Genomic DNA, 20,951 nt, shown 5'->3' with positions numbered 1-20,951 from the left:
TGAATTTGACTCTGGTTTTATGCATCTCTCTCAATGTACTTACACAGAAATAGAAATACAGAAACAAAACAAACAGTTAGGGACAAGGACAACAAAGCTGGACAAATAAAGGTAAAGCATAGACAGGACTGTTATGTATGTAGGTTCTAGGTTCAAGGTTCTTTATTTGTCAGTTGTCAATTCCAGCAAAGCAGCCATTGACAAAGAAAATCTTTGGTCTCAGGTTCCTTCAACAATGCTCATAAAATATAAATATATATAATATACAATCACTCAAGTAAAAGCAAAATGATAATCCAAGGCATAAAATAGTGCAGTTAAAATAAATATAAACATAATTAAATATAAAATATAAATGTAAATTTGTATATTTGTAATTTTGTTGACAACAGTATTCCAGATGGGAAAACTGAATGTAAACATGATATAGTAAGTAATAATGAGAAGTACTAAAATATATATATAGAGATATACATACATACACACACACACACACACACACACACACACATACACACACTTAGTACTTAAAATATATATACAGAGGTGTAGCCAGGTATGTAGTATATATAGAGAAGTAATAAATATGTATATATCACAGTTTGTAAAAAAGTATGTAAAGTATACAAGGTAAATAAAGGTAAAGTGACAATGGTAAAGTAGCAACACATGTTGTGAAAAAATAGGTTAATATATATAATTATTTTTAAAATATATATAAAAAGCACCAATGACAAACAATAAAATAAGAATACAAATAAACACAAGTCTATGTACAAGTCAATGTTGTAAACAATACCAATAGGTTAGGTAACAACAGGAATTAATATGCGCAGAAACGTGTTAAAGTCTCTCTGTGTTTACATGGCTCCGAGCTCTCCGCCCATATCACGTCACAAGTCCTTAACTCGGGTATTATCGAAAAATCCCTCATTCATCACCTGCCTTTAAATCCCAGACGGAGTTACCATATTTCCGACAGCACTTTAACGCAGCATCAGTTAGACGTTAGACGCGTCGCTCCCAACAAACAAACAACCTGAGGAACAAACAACAGAGGAACAAACAACCTGAGGAACAAACAACAGAGGAACAAACAACCTGAGGAACAAACAACAGAGGAACAAACAACAGAGGAGCAAACAACCTGAGGAACAAACAACAGAGGGATCAGATATGAAACGTCCCGGGAATGTAATAACAGCGACTTTAACAACTCTGACTCTTCTCTTCTGCCTGTGTTCAGTCAGAGGTAAGTTAAACCACCGACACATCACATTAATCGTGTCCAGTGCTGTCTGTTGATGTTGTTGACTTCTCACACCAGACTTCATTCACTCTTACACATATTTATTTTACTTTGGCACAGAACTATGCCACCTAGTCTTATTTGCCATGCCATTTTCTTTCTGTTTCCCATTACGATGGCTACTTCACCATTCCGCTCATAGGTCTTTTGCTTTTACTGACTCATGAAGATGCAGTTTTATTTTTCCTACTGTGTGTGTCAAGGTCTCTTAGTGATGGGGAAAGTGGAGGCTTTAATGAATGACAACAGGGGAGATGTGCAATAGGTTGGTCTTTCCTCAGTAATCAACTACTGGAGCTGCTATATGACAACTGTCTTTCATTTTACAGCTATTTTAACACAATAATTACAATATTCTCTTCTTTGTCATTCCCCATCACCTATGAAATGACTGTGCAGTTATATATATATATATATATCCCAACTGTGAGGTTATATATATATATATAACCTCACAGTCATTTCACAAGTGATTATATTATAATATAATATATATAATATATTATATTATATATATTATATTATATTATATATATTAAGTCTACACCAATTAATTAATTAGTATTAATAGATATATTAAAGTGCCAGTAGGCAGAATATTTTTGGCATCATTGGGCAAAAATGCCATAATAACCTTTCAGCATATTGTAATATATATATATATATATTTATATATATATATATATATATATATATGTATATATATATATATATATATAATGTGCAGTTATTCCTGAAAGCAGTCAATATGTAATGTGTAAGTCCTTCATCCCAACATGGTGTCTCAGTATTGCCATGGTAGAATGAGTGATTAAATGTGAGACTACTCTGTTATTACGTGTGAGGCTCTGTTATTACAAAGTTCTATTTTAATACAGTATTTTAAGATAAATGTTACTTGCAGTAGAGAGTTGTAATGATTTGTATCTCCAGGGGTGTTTTCCTGCAAACAATATATTTGCACACATTTTGTTTGTGCTTACATTTTAATGTATTATTGTCCCCTGTGGCCACATTAAGAGGTGGTGCAGATGGAGAGGAAAATAACACCATATGTGCTGTTGTCTGGAGCCAACATGAACCAACTGTCCACTCGCCCAAGTTTAGTCCAACCTGGAAATGTGCCGCCAACCAGGAGACCTTAAAATACTGCCAAATTTGGAGACTTTAACTGTCTTTACTGTGCGTATGTGGCTGCCGTTCTTCTGCTGCCATGATGTTTGTGTACATTCAGGGCCTATTTTGCTGTGCTCATTACTACCCACCTGTCAGTCAGGTGTGTTGGGTGTCCCTGAGCCACTCACAAGCTCCTGCACTGTCATGTTGTGTAACTGCTCATTCCTGAAAGAGCTGCATGCATCTGTGCGACCTGGCTAATCCTGCAAGCTCTTAATCCTGCACATAGACACAGTATGTTGTCAGTGTTGGCTGCATAAAAATGACCAACATGAAAAAGACAAACAGATTACATTCCAACATTTATTCATAGGGCACTTTTTTAAGATTTAGTTTCCACATTAAACTCCATTGTAACCAATTTTATTAAAGCACATAAAAGATTTGTTCTCACGTTGAAACAGGTTTTTACCTCAAAGAAGCCAAAGAAAGTGACAACAAAGTCCAGTAGTTCCACCTTGGTGTTCCTCAGAGCTTGAATAATGACTCTGACGTGGCATCCAGTGACTCAACGGGCCGGTTAGCACAAAGATTATGAGCTCAGGCTTTGCAGTTTTGCCAGCTCCAGTGTGATTCATAAATTGGTGCCCTGCCGCTCCCTCTCGAGGTCTGTACCATCATTTTCCTAATCCAGGCAGGATCTGTGACTCAGCACTTTGGGCCTCACAGCTGAAGCTGCAGCACTACTGCTGTACCAGACACTCAGGTCACCAGACACTCCAGCATCAAAGAGGAAACACAGTAGATCCTACTGTTATTAAAACCCAGTGTATTCTGAGCAGTAAGAGATCAGACAAATGTATCCCAAACTCGGCATGTTATTTAACCACGATCACTTTGATATTAAAGAGGTACTCAACCAATTTTACAAGGGCTGTCAAAGTTATTTATTATTAACACAATTTTTTTGTAACACCATTATTTCTTTAGCGCATCACAAACTTGCGATTTTTAAAGTTGTAGTGGACTCAGATACAAAGCTAGAAACTTACGCTCCAAATTTACACAAAAAAAACAACTGGTATGGTCATTTTCAAAGGGGTCCCATGACCTCTGACCTCAAGATATGTGAATGAAAATGGGTTCCATGGGTACCCACGAGTCTAATATATATGTGATTTTATAACATCCTCTCCCTGTTTTTCTGATTTGCTCAGGTGACTACTGTGAGGTGAACGTTTGCCATAATGGAGGAACATGTGTGACGGTGATAGGAGACGATCCATTCATCTGCATCTGTTCAGATGGCTTCGGTGGAGACACCTGCAACGTGACAGAGACAGGTACGGCAAAGTGGAACCTTTCGGAGGATAAGCACGGTTAATCAGACACTTTAAACTAATCACTAATTCCTTCTTCCTCCTCGCAGGACCCTGCAATCCTAACCCCTGCAAGAACGATGGGTCGTGCGAGATCTTCGCTCCAACCAGACGAGGAGACGTTTTCAACGAGTACATCTGCAAGTGCCAGCCCGGCTTCGAGGGAGCGCACTGCCAGATCAGTGAGTTACTTCTGGATGTGATTCTTATTCAACTCCACATTTACATTCACCATAAATATATTTGAATTGTACTGTCAGTTGTAGGGCCGTGTATTAGCAAGAATCTGGCAATACGATACGTATCATGATACAGGGGTAACGATTTAATATATTGCGATACTGTAAGCAAGGCGATATATCGCGATTTTGACATCTAACTTTAGGAAAACTCACATAGTATAAAGAACACACCAGAAATAAACCATTTTTAGAATAGGCAAAAATAACACATTAATACTGCATGCATAAAACTGCATGTTTTTTGCCCAAAACCGCATGTAATTATCATAAAGTGGGCATGTCTGTTAAGGGGAGACTCGTGGGTACCCATAGAACCTATTCTCATTCACATATCTCTGGAGGTCAGAGGTCAAGGGACCCCTTTGAAAATGGCCATGCCATTTTTTCTTCGCCAGAATTTAGCGCAAGTTTGCGACAAGCTATGGATAGTACCAATGGATGCCCTAGGTTTTCTAGTTTAATATGATGCCAGTATAAAGCTGAGCCCGCTACAACCTCCGAATGATCGAATTTTTAAGAGGTTAATTAAAAATCGATACAGCGTTTTGGAGAATTGATACAGTATCACAACACATAATATTGTGATACTCATGTGTATCAATATTTTCTTACACCCCTAGTCAGTTGTCAGTTTCTCAGGAGTTATTTGGCTATTTATTCAATGAATTTGGAAACCTTTTATTGAACTATTATGTGCTGACATGAAAGTTTTATCATCCAGGGAAGTTTTTATGGCCTAGATTAAATAGAAAAAGCATCTTGAAACAAAAAATAACAATAGTGTTGGATTCTAATACAAGACAAAAGCAAGCAATTGAGAGAAAGTCAAGCCAAATTTTGTCCGACAGGCTCCACTTTCAGCAGATTTCTCCATAAGCGTGAACACATGAGGTTTTTCCACCCTGTCATAGCATCAGCGGAGAGAGAGATGTGTAGTCAGCTCAGCAGCTCCATGAAAGGCCTCATTCAGCGGCTTCTGCTGCGGTCACTCTGTTTGGCTAATTAGTAAAAGGCCACTCCAAGTCTCTTAGCATGCAGACACTGCATCTGTTTGTGCTTAAGCTGGACCAAATCAGATGAAGAATTTGATAACAGTGAATTCCATCATATCCTCTTAATATAATGACTTGGACTTGAAATAACTATAAGCTTTGTGTGAATGACTGCTGAAAGAAAAAACAGCCTGTTCTCTTTCCCAGGGCGTCAAACACCGACACTTTGTCACAGCCGGCGGCTTTCATTACCGCCACACAAGTCACCCTTTAGCGCCGGTATGAGACGCACCGGGTTTTCCATTAACTACAATGTAAACCCATCTAGGACAATATTAAATGCGAAAAGTGCGCCGGGAGATAGTGATGTGTCGGTCGCGAACGATTGGGATGAGAACGTGTTGGAATTATTATCTGAATAAAAGTAACTCTCAGGACTTTAATTCATGCTATTACTGAAGAGGCATTTTTTGTGAATGAGCAGCTCTCCCTCTCAACGCCCACAGCCTGACCACCAAGTATAGTCCTTATGCAGTCTGGTCGTCTACTCCCAAACATTTTCTAATTTTAATTCAGTCAGACGTCACAGGCTGGATTGTGGTGGAATCTGTCCCATATATGATGTAGTACAGACACATTCATAGGTAAAACTAATGATATGATAGTAGTTAATTAGTATTTCAGAGGCAAAGTCACTTTGTAAGATAGCAATTGTTGCATTTCATTTGCAAGAAACACTAGAAAATAGGGCTTTCCTAGTAAAGGTGCTGTAAAACTGAGTTTCTCCACAAAGAATCACACAGAAGCACCACTTTAAATCTTGTGTTTACCATAGATGTGCTCAGAAGTTTCTTGAAAATAAGTCATTCAGCATGAAAAAAGCATAAAAAAATAACTAATCAACCATAGAAGTCTTAGTTGACTAAGACCAAAACAACGACGAGGAGGCAGTTCTACTAGAAACAATGGGTAAATGGCATACTTGTCAACAGTGTTGCCAAAACATGTGAAAAGTAATCCCAGATCAGATCTATTTGGCGGCCCTTCTCTTGGTAGGATCACCTGTTTCTCAGTGTTATTAGTCGTGCTATGCCAGTCTTCTTGTCACAGCCGTACAGGCATTTGTTTCTAAGTTGTGACCAATCCTCTTAGTGTTAACGGGAACAAGAATTACTCTGACCCGTGTGGCATTACGTCAACCTGTCATCTGCTTTAGTTCTGAAGTCTGGTATAGTTAGTAAGAGACGGGACATAAGGCTGGACAAAAGTTACATTTCATTTAGCATTTTTCAGTGGAATCTTATTTTGTAGTTTGTACTGAGTGTTAAACTTAATTTTTGATTCAGACATTTCCTTCGGTATCTAAAGTCATCGCCTGTACAATATGAAAAGGAACTGCTAGTAGCCAAAGCAGCAGGACTTTTCATAATACAGATGCACCACAATGTAAACAAAAAGGCTATAAAAGGCTATAGGTTAAAACATAGAGATGTAGGTTTAAGATACAAACTCAGACATTCAGCGGAGGATACATTTACTGCATTGGTGACATAAAGCTGACTGATGTTCCACATTATCAGATATTGAAGCAGGACGCTGCCTGACTTGATAGAAGACAGGAAATTGAGGAGCTGAAGTTGGGGATTGTCTCAAATTGCGTTCTTATGGGCTCAGGGAGCGTGTCAGAGTTTTGTCAATAGTTTGAAAAAAAATGTAAATAGGCATTTTAAACTAAATGTATTTTAATCTGGATCTCCTCCCATGGCATGCACATACAAAAAGCATAATACAGTAGGGCCCCATGAGCTATTATGTCCCATTTTTTGTCACTAGCGTCATTTTTATTCTAACTTTACATTAATCTGGGCCTCCCCCCTTATATACACAACCTACAGTTTAACAAAAAAAATCATGAACCTGCCAAAATCAAAAAATAATAAATAAAATAAATAAATAAAATAAAATAAATAAATATGCCATTAAATGAACCAAAATATTATTAAAAATAAATGCAGGCAATCATTAATTGATAAAATGTGACATAAATTCAGTTTTAATTTGCTTCTTTATTCATTTATCTTTGGATAACGTCCCCTATCTATCTACTCTTCTATTTCATTTCCCCTTTTATTAATTAATTAATTTATTTATTTTTATTAACATTTAAATGTGTGTATTCATTTTTGCATTTATTTTTTTATTTGTTTTATAAATAACATAATTTTTCTAACCATTTGCTTTAGCATTCTTCTGTGAAAATATTTAGGTCATATTGTTAAGATGAATGAGAAGAGTTAAAATGTGCTACTGTCTGGTGGAAATAATGCATTTTTTCCCACTGAACTAGATCAACCATGTAGACATGCTGTGCAAGCATGCCCCCTTGTGGAGATTGGTCACCATTACATGTGTTCCCATGGTTACAGTGGAACAAGATCTTAAGTAGAAGGAAAACCTCACATATGACATTTATAAACTAATTTCACTATCAGCTGAAATACAACATGTATTCTAACGACACATTTTTCCTTTGTGGACATCAGAGCTCTTATTATTATCCAGTTGCCACTATACACAGTTAGTTTGTGGGCTGACTGATGGTGACACAACATCGATATAACCTCCTAAAGTCTCCCGTGTCTGTTCACATTCAGCGAGTCACGGCATAAAATACAATTATCAACTGCGACCTTTCACCTCTGACCGGCTGTGCCGTTTAAACTGGTTGCCAGGAGTGTCCCGTCTCCTCCGTGTTGCCCTCAGGGGGATTTCTGTCATCGTGTTCGATTTAAGAGAAACTCCTTGTCAACAACTGTATGTTGGAGACACAGTGAGGCTATTGTGGACCCTTCCACCTGCTTCAACCTCCCTCTGTTCTCGCTCTGAGACATTTCGTGGGCAGGTGTGCACCACATCTCTAACAACCATCTTTTTACCCACATTCCTGACTAACGTTAGTTTGAGGAGTTGAAAATAAATACAGGTTGTCGTTTTTTTTCAGATGTGAATGACTGTGCCGACCAGCCCTGTAAGAATGGAGGGAAATGTCGAGACCTCGATGGAGACTACACCTGCCAGTGCCCCTCACCGTATGTTGGAAAGCAGTGCCAGCTACGTACGTCCACCATCTACCCTGTCATTTCACCTCACACTCTTTTCTCAGATATATATATCCTCATGTCACTTGCTTTTCCTCAAAAACCTTTTTCAAAAAGTGTAAATGAAATCAAATATTGTATTTCTGGAATTGGCCAAATGACAAAACAGGGTACTACTGTATGTGTTGTATTAAATGAAATAATTACTATTTTAAAGTGGTATAATATCCTGAACAAGTACTTTATCGGTGGTTTACTCGAGCATAAGTAGAAATATAAAGCATATATCTTTTTGCTCTTTTATGTGGAAAACTTGTAATATACAAAATATAATGCCTAAAGTTTTTTGGTACCACAATAGGCCCTTTTCACAGCAGCTATTCTGACATGTCATAGCAGGGTAAACACAGGTGTAATTGATAAAATAATTTATGGTTTGAGTGGACACTAAACAAACAAAGTTGCACTGTAATTTATTTAGAAATACAAATACATTTAATGACTCAAATAGATAGGAGAAAATGTAATTACTTGCATGATAATACTTGACTGTGTGTCTCAGGTTGCATTTCTCTGTTGGGGATGGAGGGAGGAACAATCGTGGAGTCACAGATTTCATCGTCCTCTGTGCACTTCGGCATTCTGGGTCTTCAGCGCTGGGGTCCGGACTTGGCTCGACTAAACAACCAAGGCATCGTCAACGCCTGGACGTCAGCCGCCCACGACAGAAACCCCTGGATCGAGGTGAAGACTTTAAAATCACGAGGCTGACCAATGAGAGCCGTGAAGCTGACTAACACTTGTTAACTTGTTGACAACAGATTGATATGCAGAAGAAGATGCGTCTGACGGGCATCATTACTCAGGGAGCCAGTCGCATGGGCACGTCGGAGTACATCAAGGCCTTCAAGGTGGCGAGCAGCTTTGATGGACACGCTTACACCACTTACAGAGTGGACGGCCAGCGGAGGGACAAGGTTAGAGGACTCCCCTTGTACAGTTTACTCAGTCGACTAATGGCTTTGTCAACTAATCGATAACAAATCTGTAAAAAGTTTTTCCGCAAAGAATCACACAAAAGCACCACTTTAAATTTTGTGTTTACCAGAGATGTGCTCATAAGTTTATTGGAAATAAGTCATTCAGCATGAAAAAGCATAAAAATGACTAATCGACTAAAGAAATCTTAGTTGACTAAGACCAAAATGACTGGCAGCCCTAGTTACTTACAATGTTTACCAGCGGAAAGCTTCCCTTTCTTCAGCTTATTCACCTCATTTCCTGTGTCCGTGTGCTGCAGGTATTCGTGGGCAACATAGATAACGACAGCACAAAGACCAACCTGTTCGACCCTCCTATCGTGGCCCAGTACATCCGCATCGTTCCCGTGATTTGCCGCAGGGCCTGCACGCTGCGCATGGAGCTGGTGGGCTGTGAACTTAATGGTAAACACACAGAAAAACATCTGGTTAACATGGAGTTTAACATGCACAGAAAGTTTGGCAGATAATGATGGTGAATAAAAAAACAAATTTGGTTAAAAAAGAACAGATGAATTACAGTAAGTTCAACTCAAGGCAAGTTATAGCCTTTGTGAACTTTCCATTTTGAACAAAGGTTAAATGAGAAGTCTCTTTTGTTTTCTTTCCCTCTTGTCTCTTATTTTACTGTGTTGATTTCTTCTTACTGTGGTTACACTGACAAGTCAAAGAGTTTATTTCAACAACATAACATGGCCTCCATCCAGCCGTGGTTACATAGAAATTGTATAGTGTAAATAAACAGTATTCTGTTGGTAAACCTCACTGGGCAACAATAAAAGCAGCAATTCCAGGCAAACACACACACAGACAAAACCACCTCCATTCGTTTGTCCTTCTTTGAACTTAACAACTAAAACCTTTACATGGTGAATGTTTACACACTGTATACAGTGCGTAGCTTTATACACTTTATTGCATGCATTGTTCTACTCTGTACGCCTCTTTCTGTTCCTTCCTCTTGGTCATTCCTGGGTGTAAAACAGGATTTTAATCAGAATATTTCTAATTTTCTTCAAATGGATGAAAGGTGAAGTTAATTTCTTTGGGTCTTTTTCTTTCCTCTCTCTCTTTCTGTGGCTTTGGTTTCCCTCCCTCCGTCTTTCCGTCTGCTTTTGATTCACAGTTTATTCAAACACGGCAGGTTGCTCAGAGCCTCTGGGGATGAAGTCTCGCCTCGTCTCAGACGGGCAGCTTTCAGCCTCCAGCTCTTTCAGTACGTGGGGCATCGATACCTTCACCTGGTACCCTCAGTTTGCCCGGCTGGATAAGCAGGGAAAGACAAACGCCTGGTCTCCTGTACACAACAACCGCTCAGAGTGGATCCAGGTGAGGAGGGAAACCTCAGTGGTGAAATATCATTATTTTAAAGCCAGCAGGTGTTGCAGAGTATAAGTGTTGTCTTTGTTCCTTCACCAGCTGGATCTAGAGAAGACGAAGCGCCTCACAGGCATCATCACTCAGGGGGCCAAAGACTTTGGGGTGGTGCAGTTTGTGTCGCTGTTTAAAGTCGCTTATAGTAACGATGGAGAGTCATGGAGTATGGTGAAGGAGGAGAACACCAGCGATGATAAGGTCAGACATGTGTGAATACCTAAAATATATTTCTCTAACGCAGTATACTGTATGTATGTCTTCGTAAATTAGTCTCATTTCAATGCAGTGCTTTTTAAAGGTGCTCTATACGATATTCAGAGCATTAATACAGCAGCAACTATTTGCCATTTAAAGATACAAAGGAGTGATGTCTACCTGAGCAGAGAATGAAGTCACTCTCCCTTTGTGTGATAATAAGACCTGGATATGGCGCCACCACTCAGACTTGCTTCCAATTTTTTCCAGTGGCCAACAAAAACTCCCTCTGCGGCCCTTAAAGCATTTTCCCCATAGAGCACCACAGTAAAAGAGACTTCTGTAATCTGTTGACACGACACTTCGAACTGCAAACAAGGTCAATTATGACTCTTTCTATTACTCTTTTTTGATTCATGGAGGTTTTATATTTGTAAAACTTTCCTCGAGCCGAGAAAAGTGATTTAAACCAATTTAAATCTGTGACATCATCGCAATGTAAAGTCTGTGGGCCGATTGGCAACTCATGGACGGGGCCAGTGTGAGAAACACTATTCAGTAGGCCTCATACCCAGAAAGTAGACCCAGAAACTAGAAAACCTTTGTCAGCACTGTTGCCGTTATTTGTACTATTGTCACTGTTAACACCATTAGCTGCAAGCCACCGGCTCAGCTGTTGCCATGTTGAGAGCCAAGCGGAGGCAATAGAAATGCTCCCAATCTCGCAATTAGCACCTTTTAAAAAGGCTCTTAGAGTGTTGAGTAATTTAATACCTCTTTTCATGAAGTGTTTTTTGCATAAACCAGAGTCTTTTCAAAGTAATACACAACGCCTAAAGTTTGTAAAAAGAAGTCCAAAATGTCAGCTTCTTCTTTCTGTTCTCTCTTCCCCTTTATGAAGAGATATTTTATATGTCTCTTGCTGGAGGAGTGGACCTGAAGCTTGAGCCATAAAACTGTAAAACAAGCTTTGAGGTTTTTACTGAGCTGTAGTTGGCTCACAACATAATGATGCTGCCCGGGGGCTTCGTCTGAAAGCTCTGAGCGTCTGGGTGGGGCTGTTAGGATCTGCTGGGTCGTAAGGTTGTCAGACGAAGGCACAGATCAGTTTGATGAACAACTTGGTGGATATATTTAGGGCTGGGCAATATATCAATGTTACATCGATGTCGTGATATGAGGCTAGATATCGTCTTAGATTTTGGATATCGTAAGATGGCACAAGTGTTGTCTTTTCCTGGTTTTAAAGACTGCATTACAGTAAAATTGTCATTTTCTGAACTTGCCAGACTGTTCTGTTATTTGCCTTTACCCACTTAGTCATTATATCCACATTACTAATGATTATTTATCAAAAATCTCATTGTGTACATATTTTGTAAATGCACCAATAGTCAGCCCTACAATATCGTAGCAATGTTGATATTGAGGTATTTGGTCCAAAATATCGAGATATTTGATGTTCTCCATATCGCCCAGCCCTATATGTATTCAGTTTGCTCTCCAGACAGAATTGTCAGCAAAATAGAACAAACTTGAACAGAAGATGCTTTATATACAGTTACTTCTGCTCAATAATTCATTATTTCACCTCAACATTTATTTGCAGCTTTTCCCAGGCAACATTGACAACAACACCCACAAGAAGAATCTATTCGAGCCTCCGTTCTACGCCCGGTACGTCCGCGTCGTCCCCTGGGAGTGGCACGAGCGCATCACTCTACGCATGGAGCTGCTGGGCTGCGACGACTAGAAACTTCATCAGTCACTCGTCTGACAGTGCTCCATCCTCATCCAGCCGCTCCATCTCCTCTAACCACAGCAGAGGGACGGATCATCTGGAACAGAACCACCTGTTCTGTTTCTCTGGATAAAGATCCTGTTGGCTGCTGGGACTGTAACACTTGTAGCACTTTCTAACTTTAATGTTTATGTTAATAACATTGTTTGCTCAATTTTAAGAAGTATAAATGATTTGAATTTTAATAGCTTTGGATAAAAACTAAATTTGCTCTTAATCTATATTTGTTGCTCTTTCTAAGAATTCAGATTGGTTTCAGGTTCTCGTAAATGTGCTCTTCACCTATTCCAGTTGTACTTCAAGCTAAATTACCAGTCTAAAACGTTTCCTGTGCAGTCCAACACCAGTTAACAACCTTTTTGTTTTACCAGTTTGCAGAGGACAGATGACAAACATCCTCACCGTATCTCACTACAGCCAACTGCTGTTTAGTTACTGTAGCACAAACTATATTTACGCATGGCCTGTGCAATAATATTCTGGCATTTCCAACTATCCTGAAAGAGATAATATGTCCAAGAGAAGAAATGTATTACAATTTGAACTGCAGCACACTGATCTGTCAATCAAATGATGGACTTACAAACTGTAGGGCTTTTTCACGTGACATCTGTTTTTTACACAATGCTTGAAGTGGAAAAAAAGAAGTGCCGGTACTCCCCTCATTCACATGTTGGCGTGTGTGTCGGCCGGTATCAGCAATCATTATTACATTCTGAATTTCTACAGTGAATAAAAGATAAAAGGCTACAACGAGATGTTGGATTTAGGGGTCTTCCCCCAAGAAAATTTGAAGGTTTTTGACTTAAAAATATGCAATTCTACATAATTCTGGACCATTATTATTGTTATAGGTAACGCCCAAAACGCTTAAAGAGAAAACTTGCTACAGTTCAACAATCATTTTATTATTTACACATATCACAGCCTTCGGCTCAACATTTAATTCTTCTGGAAATGTTTCCCCTGTAAATCATTTTTCTGTAAATCAAAAGAGCAGATTTAGAAAAGTTTTAAATAATATTTCATTAATTATATTTATCCAGAAATAAAAAAGTTATAACAAACAGTTCACTAATTATTGTACAAAAAAAAGGACGTGAACGTACCGGCCCACTTTGATTACTGTTTTCACACATTTTAGCAGCTTCGTTCATACGAATAATTTCATTGAAATTTAATCCTTTTTACAACAAATGTGAAATATGTAGAAAGATGTGTAGAAAATAAACATTGTTTTACATTCTTTTTTATTATTATTATTATTATTATACATTGTTGGTCTTGACCTGAGATCGTTTATTAAATGTTAAAAAAAAAAAAGTCTTTGTTTTTGTTTCTTTCCAATCAAGAGACACACAATATGTCTTTGTCATGCTGTAGTATGAGCTGATATACTGAATGTCACCAGTTACATAACAGTTTACTTCCCACTGCTGGCTATAAGAGTCCCATTTGGTCAGCCAAAGTCCATGTCAGAGTGGGTGATGGTGGCTGATTTCTGCATGAACAGACACAAAGGACACAAAGGGAGCGGCATGAAGGAGAGGAAGCATCTCTGCATTGTTCAGATGTTGCTGTAATCCAAAAAGTACACCTCTTTTTGAAACATATACTGTATACAAAGCCAGCATTAAAAGAAAGGTACAGTACGACTTTTCATTTGACTTGAAGCTCTCAGATAAAACAGAATGAATGTCAAACATTGTCAACATTCAAACATCGAACCTGTGTTCTGCTTTCTTTCACATTCTGTCCCAATCTGCCCTAAGATGTTGTGATCTTCTCCATGCTGGACTGCCGGCCTTTGGCCTGCTGTTTACAAGAGTAATTACAGCCTGTTAGATGCTCATCTCTCTGCTAAGATCTCAGTCCTGGTATGTTTGGCCCCTGGTTTGGCCCCTGGCAACAGCTTTCATCTATGAGATGAATGCAGTGAAGGACGGAGCATCTCGGACACATCTGTCCTCACTGTGCATGTAACTACTCTATGTGGATGTGCATTTCATAATGTATGTTTTCCGCAACATAGCAGGGTTTCCTATAAAAGATCACAGCGCTTCCAGGAAACAAACACAGCTAACAGCTGCTTTCAGAGATTTTAGGAGGGAAGCATAGGAGTTTTCTCCCAAGATATAACTTGTGTTTGTGGAAGCAGGACCAAAACAACTCATCAGTGCTATAAGACAGTAATTAAATGTTATCACCTTTGATAAAATCATATTTATGCTTATACTAATGTATAAAGCACATTTAGCAGTCTAAACTGTCTCACAAGAACTGAATGGTTTGGTAGAAAAAATAACATGGTGTTGAGTTTGAGATTCAAATGGATAAAAGCTTTTCAGTATAAATAGTTAGATTTTTTGGGTAGTTTTGCAGATACTGCTGGGAAACTGCAAAGAAAAATCATTGGAACAAATGTACACTAGACTGTTAAATATAAACAAAAAACAAACATTTGTAGGCCCTTGATACTAACTGGAAACCTTATATTCACTTTATGGAAAGTGAATATATGTCTGAAGCATTACAAGAGCCTGAGGAAAGGGGCAATGTTTGAGTGACGAACAGGAAAGAATGGTCACCTTTCACTAAATTATTATTATTATTATTATTATTATTATTATCGTAGTTCTTTTTTATTTATTTATGTGTTTTGTCTTTTCGTTGCTGTGTTCCCTTCTGTTTTTCCTGTCTTTTTCTTGTTGTTTTGTTTTTGTGTAAATGATATGCATATATGAATGTCATGCAGTATTGTGCCACCTGTTGAAAAAAAATCAACAATAAACACAAAAATAAGTATTCATTTTCATTCTTAATTTGCATATTTGAGCTATAAATGTATAAATAGTGATGAATGAAATTGGGGTCTTCTTCTCCATCTCTGACATCACCATCACCATCCTCCCTTCCTTCACTCTCTGGCTGCAGAAGCACACTCAGGTACTATTCCAGTTCAACAGCCAGACAGCAGCACAGCAGCAGCATCACAGTCCTGCTACAGAATACACTTATCATTACTAACTGACCACAGTTACACCTGTTTTATCATCGGCAACGACTGGAGGACACTAACCTACAATTGATGCTTTTAGTTGACCAGAAAGCCTGTGAACCCTGTGAGCATCAGATACTGTGCGTCCTCTTGGAGACACTAATGTTGCTGCCAGCAGACTTCTTCTGACTTCTTCTGCTCCTCAGCATCAAAGCTTTCCTTTCCACGAGGATTAAAGCAGAATATCAAGGTGTTTTACGGTAAGTGTGAAACATCAGTAGACTATTAACAAAATGACTGTGCGTCAAATATGTTCTGTAATCTTTAAAATAGTTTATTAGTCAAAATGTTTTTTCTTTTTTTTCTTTTTTTCTTTATTAGACCTTTTGCATTTCGAGTTTTTTCGTTTTTTGTCCTCACGTGTGTTAACGTTCCTACATCGACTCAGAAAATGTCACAGGTGTTGCGAATGATGCATTTAGACTAACTGAAATAGACTACCTGCCATGCTGAAAACTAGCAAGCAAATAATCAACATTTCTATCTTTTAAATCAGTCATTTGAAGCAGCAGTTTTGTGGTGCCAAAATGCAGAAACATTATTTTTTACTAACATATAATAATAAAATATAATATTATATAATATTATAATAAAATAAAATAATAAATAATAACATAATAAAGTGACTAAATTGAAATGTTGATAGAGAGCAGACAGAGCTCACTAACACGGTGTCATGCTGCCCTCTACAGGCTCTGTCCTGTCACAACGTCGTCATTTAAAAATACAGAAGGTTGTGCAAATATAATGTAATCATCCAAAAGATGATATTATTCCACTGTGCTTTAAGGGATATTTCTCTCTGCAGGCTTTGGGGATTGCTGCACAGAGAGAGGATTCAGGAACAGGATTTGTCCTCAAAGCCAGGAGGATGAAGATGATGATGATAATGATGTGTGTCCTGTTGTTGGGGGCTCAGCTGCTTCTCTCAGGTTTGGCCCTGGCTTCCCCCACAATCCCAAACAACTTCTTCTTCTACCATGACTACCTCAAAGGAAATGGAAACAAAGAAAGTATGAACATGATCAATAAAATATATATATTTATTGTAATTAGCTGCTCCAGTTCTTAGATGTAATGTTCCCTCCAGTTCATTTCAGAGGTGTGAAGCTCCACGTGGACTCTGCTCAGCCGTCAGTGTTTGCAGTCAGAGGGGGTAACGCCACCATGCCCTGCAGGTTCTGGTATGAGCCTGAGTTGAGCTCGCCAAGGCAGGTCCGGATCAAGTGGTCCTGGCTGCCTGCTGCTGGGGGGCAACAGACAGATGTGCTGGTGACCATCGGCTTACGCTGTCGAAGTTTTGGCCACTTCAGGTTATTGAAAAGACAAATAATTCATTTATGATGGCTGTATGAGCTTATTTGTGTTTTATTAACTCACAGTGTGTGTGTGTGTGTGTGTGTGTGTGTGTGTGTGTGTTGGTCAGGGGCCGTGTGCAGCTCAGACAGGAGTTCCCAGGAGATGCTGCACTTGTGATGACTGACCTCCTGCTGAATGATACAGGCCGCTACCACTGTGAGGTGGTGGACGGACTGGAGGACAGGAGCACTTCAGTTGATCTGGAGTTACAAGGTACAATGTTGTTCATTCCCAAGAGGCAACGAGAGTCCAAACATTGCACACGTACAGTACGCCTACTTTTAATTCTGTTCATAGAAAAAAAAGATGTCCTGCAGTTTTAATCTTAATGAATTGAAGATGAAAAGCTTATTATAAAGCATTGCATCCCAGATCTTCCAACAGAATTCCTCTTTGACTATTTGAGTCTTATTTAAAGCCTTTTACAGTTCAAGTTTCAGTTTTATTTGTCATGTGCATGTTAACACAGGGTCATTACAGGGGTCAGTACAATGAAATGTATAGGGTGAGAGAACGGGTCAGCTCAGTACTAAACGCAATAGATAAGATAAGATAAATTTACAATAATAAGATAAAATAACATTAATAAGAGAGAAAGACAATGATACGATACAATAAGAATGTGATGACATATATCAAATTAAATAATAGTACTATATACTGTACGTATGAAAATGAGGATTGTGTGTGAAAGTAAGTGAAAGTATCTTCAACAGTATTGCACAAATGTAATGAGAAAGAGGGATGAGATATGGGTTATGAGACTGGAATAAGAAAAGTAGATCAATAAAAAAATATAGCACCATATACTTTACATAAAGTGGCTCAGTAACAGCAGTATGATGATGTCATCCATTCATTGATTGATTTGTGTTTGTTTTTGTCTTTTAAACTGCATTTGATTGTGATAGTCTGATTTTTGGTGAACTGGTAGACACTTATATGAATGTGTACTGTATATACAATACCATTAATGGTCATTCCTTTTATTAAATTTATAATGTATATAATTATTAATATATTCCATTCTTCTGTAAATAGAGATGTAATCTGACAATGTTAGAAGTCTCATTGGTATTGCTGGTAGTTGGGTAGTAATAGTAGGAGCAGAAGTACTTGAGTATAAAATCTTAATAACAGAAGTAGATATTTTACTTGTACAAATATTAGTTGTAGTTGAATTGGGTTAATTGTTTTTTTCACAGCAGACATTTTGACATGTCATAGACTCAACCACAGGTGTTACTAATAACATTAATGATGGCTTTGTTCTATCCACCTTTGAAGCCCACACGCTCTGTGTAATAGAGTGTAATGAATCCCTCCCCCCCAGGTGTGGTGTTTCCCTACCAGCACCCTGGTGGTCATTACCACCTGAGCTTCCTGGGAGCCCAGCAGACCTGTGAGCAGCAGGACTCCACCCTGGCCACCTTCACACAGCTCTTCCAGGCTTGGAAGGAAGGCCTGCACTGGTGCAACGCCGGCTGGCTGGCTGACGGGACGGTCCAGTACCCCATCACCCGGCCCAGGGTGCCCTGCGGGGGGCACGGCCTCGCCCCGGGCGTCCGGAGCTACGGCAGACGCCACCAGCACCTTCATCGCTACGATGTCTTCTGCTTCTCCTCTTCACTCCGAGGTGAGGTGGCGTCAGAGCAGCAATGCAACCTGCTCAAAACCTGGTTTCAAAACAGGTTTGAGTTGTCATAGCAGAAAGAGCACAGGTGTTACTAATAACATTAACGATGATCAGTGAGCCAGCATGCACAATACCAGGAGCCTGAAACTGAAGCAGCTGAAAGGAATTCAGTAGCCATTAATGTCAAAATGTCCTCTGCTCAAGTGCCAAACTGCTTTGAAACTATCTTTACCCAGAGGCACTTTTTTTTGCTTCCTGTCTCCTCTCATTAGGAGGCACTGTAACTGTTAATAGTGTGCAGAAGCCAACATCCTTAAGTCTGCATCAGTGGCGATTTTAGACCCTTTTTAGGGGTGCTCAAGCATACCTAAATTTCATCTCTGCACCCCTGAGCTAGAGTGAAGATATTGGTATCTTATGAAACTAGAAAAACCTAAGGAATCCATTTGTATAACCATGTCATGTTATCTTGTCAAGTAGGAGGTTAAATAACACTCCAAAGTTAGACTACATTTTGGTGAGGAAAAACTGGCAAGGCCATTTTGAAAGGGGTCCCTTGACCTCTGACCTCAAGATATGTGAATGAAAATGGGTTCTATGGGTACCCACAAGTCTCCCCTTTACAGACATGCCCACTTTATGATGATCACATGCAGTTTGGGTTAAACTGCAGTTTTTTTTGCATGCAGTATAAATGTGTTATTTTTGCATATTCTTAAAATGGTTATTTGAATATTTCTGCATACTGGGGTACCTAAACAGTCTTAGAGTTACATAAATTGGGTATCACTGTAAAGCTGAGACTCTTGTGGATCCAATTAATTGAATTGTCACCTGGTGCCTGAATTTTGTGTTTTCCTTTACATAAGTAAAGACATTTTCACCAGAACTTGATGCAATTGGTGCATAAAAATTCACCAGATTGCAGGAAATGAAGTGTTTGACACTCAAATGTCACAAGTTTGCCCCAGTTTTCATTCTTATTTATGTTTTCTAGCAAAGGTTTCCCACCTTACAAGCTAAATAAGATAGCATTTCAATAAATATAAAAAAGAAAATGAATAACAGAATAATAAGATAAAGAATGAATACCATTATCCCATATTTCTCACTTGAAAAAATAACTGCATAAAAAATGTTTAAAGAAGTCTCTTGACTGGTGTCACAATAACAATGTTTCCTTCAAAGGTAGTGTCTACTATCTTCAGCCCTCTCACAAGATGAACCTGACCGAGGCTCAGCAGGCGTGTCAGGAGGACGGAGCAGAAGTCGCCAAGGTCGGACAGCTCTACGCCGCCTGGAAACTAACAGGGCTGGACAGCTGTGAGGCTGGCTGGCTGGCTGATGGAAGCGTCCGGTATCCCATCACCAGGCCACGGAGAAACTGTGGTCCCTCTGAGCCCGGGGTGCGCAGCTTTGGCTTCCCACCTCCTCAGCACAAGCATGGAGTCTACTGCTACAAGTCAGGGGATGAATGAATGTAGACTCCCCTCCTCTGTGGGGTCAGAGATGGGAAGTTGGCACAGCTCTCTTGAAAATATGGATCCTTATGAGCGAGCTGCCTGGAAATCCTCAGACATTTTTTCTTGTGATGTGCTGGATAATTTTACATCTTAATGCCTCTAAAACTTATTCAAGTAGAAACAAAACTCTCTCACTCTTTGCCTAAATTGGTTAAAGACCGTGTTGATGGCTCACAAGTAGATACTGCTTACAAGTGAGAAAGGTTGGCAACCACTGGTGTAAACCTCAGTTTTACCATTTTATGTACATCTCACTGTATTTTCTATTAGTTCATTCTCTTTTTGTACATGAGAGCAAAGCCTTTACTTTACTATGATGCTGTCTCACTATTAATGCTATTAAGCATTAATGAAATTAAAGCTATTGATATTCTTCTGTACACTGATGAAGGCTATGACATGATTCGAAGGTCAGTGGACATCAATTATTGTTTCTTCTAGAGCTGCATCGATTAATCGATTCATTGTCAACTATTAATCCGCAACTATTTGGATTATCGATTAATCGGTTTGAGTCATTTTTTTAAAGAAAAAAAGTCAATTCTTTGATTCCAGCTTCTCAAATGTGAATATTTTCTGTTTTGTTTTTTTACTCCTCTATGACAGTAAACTGAATATCTTTGAGTTGTGGACAAAACAAGACATTTGAGGACGTCATCTTGAAACGCTGATCAACATTTTTCACCATTTTCTGACATTTCATAGACCAATTAATCAACTAATCAAGAAAATAATTGACAATGAAAATAAGCGTTATTTGCAGCCCTAGTTTCTTACAGATCTACTGTAGAACCATGTACCTCAGGTGATTTTCACATCACTCAAT

General features: G+C 38.8%; 2 protein-coding genes across 4 annotated transcripts; both read left to right on the top strand.

Moving 5' to 3' along the window:
* Positions 1-929: 929 nt before the first annotated feature.
* LOC119474546 (lactadherin-like) lies at positions 930-13,872 on the top strand. 3 transcript variants are annotated; one of them, XM_037746627.1, is made up of 11 exons: positions 930-1,047; positions 1,140-1,252; positions 3,643-3,768; positions 3,855-3,986; positions 8,040-8,153; positions 8,699-8,880; positions 8,958-9,113; positions 9,437-9,581; positions 10,321-10,505; positions 10,596-10,751; positions 12,358-13,872. In XM_037746627.1, the coding sequence occupies exons 2-11, from the start codon at positions 1,177-1,179 to the stop codon at positions 12,499-12,501; spliced, it is 1,416 nt and encodes a 471-aa protein (XP_037602555.1). In that variant the 5' UTR covers positions 930-1,047; positions 1,140-1,176; the 3' UTR covers positions 12,502-13,872. The 3 variants fall into 3 exon arrangements, with proteins under 3 accessions (XP_037602555.1, XP_037602538.1, XP_037602547.1); XM_037746610.1 differs by having other exon boundaries at positions 10,303-10,505; XM_037746619.1 differs by having other exon boundaries at positions 1,014-1,044; positions 1,153-1,252; positions 10,303-10,505.
* A 1,538-nt stretch (positions 13,873-15,410) lies between these two features.
* Positions 15,411-20,695, top strand: LOC119477047 (hyaluronan and proteoglycan link protein 3-like). Its single transcript, XM_037750868.1, has 7 exons — positions 15,411-15,495; positions 15,648-15,807; positions 16,398-16,620; positions 16,698-16,920; positions 17,034-17,179; positions 18,300-18,602; positions 19,791-20,695. Exons 3-7 carry the CDS (start codon positions 16,479-16,481, stop codon positions 20,078-20,080), a joined length of 1,104 nt encoding a protein of 367 aa, XP_037606796.1. The 5' UTR covers positions 15,411-15,495; positions 15,648-15,807; positions 16,398-16,478; the 3' UTR covers positions 20,081-20,695.
* The last annotated feature ends 256 nt before the right edge of the window (positions 20,696-20,951 follow it).

This window comes from Sebastes umbrosus, chromosome 2 (genome assembly GCF_015220745.1).
Source record: "Sebastes umbrosus isolate fSebUmb1 chromosome 2, fSebUmb1.pri, whole genome shotgun sequence".
Classification (NCBI taxonomy): domain Eukaryota; kingdom Metazoa; phylum Chordata; class Actinopteri; order Perciformes; family Sebastidae; genus Sebastes; species Sebastes umbrosus.
Note: the sequence above shows the minus strand (reverse complement) of the source record. Positions and strands in the feature narration are given on the sequence as shown.

Coding starts and splice junctions, on each gene's coding strand:
- LOC119474546 (XM_037746610.1), top strand. CDS start 1,177: ATGAAACGTCCCGGGAATGTAATAACAGCGACTTTAACAACTCTGACT. Junction 1,253..3,642: donor CTGCCTGTGTTCAGTCAGAG/GTAAGTTAAACC, acceptor TGATTTGCTCAG/GTGACTACTGTGAGGTGAAC. Junction 9,582..10,302: donor GGTGGGCTGTGAACTTAATG/GTAAACACACAG, acceptor TTTGATTCACAG/TTTATTCAAACACGGCAGGT.
- LOC119477047 (XM_037750868.1), top strand. CDS start 16,479: ATGAAGATGATGATGATAATGATGTGTGTCCTGTTGTTGGGGGCTCAG. Junction 16,621..16,697: donor AGGAAATGGAAACAAAGAAA/GTATGAACATGA, acceptor TGTTCCCTCCAG/TTCATTTCAGAGGTGTGAAG. Junction 18,603..19,790: donor CTTCTCCTCTTCACTCCGAG/GTGAGGTGGCGT, acceptor TTTCCTTCAAAG/GTAGTGTCTACTATCTTCAG.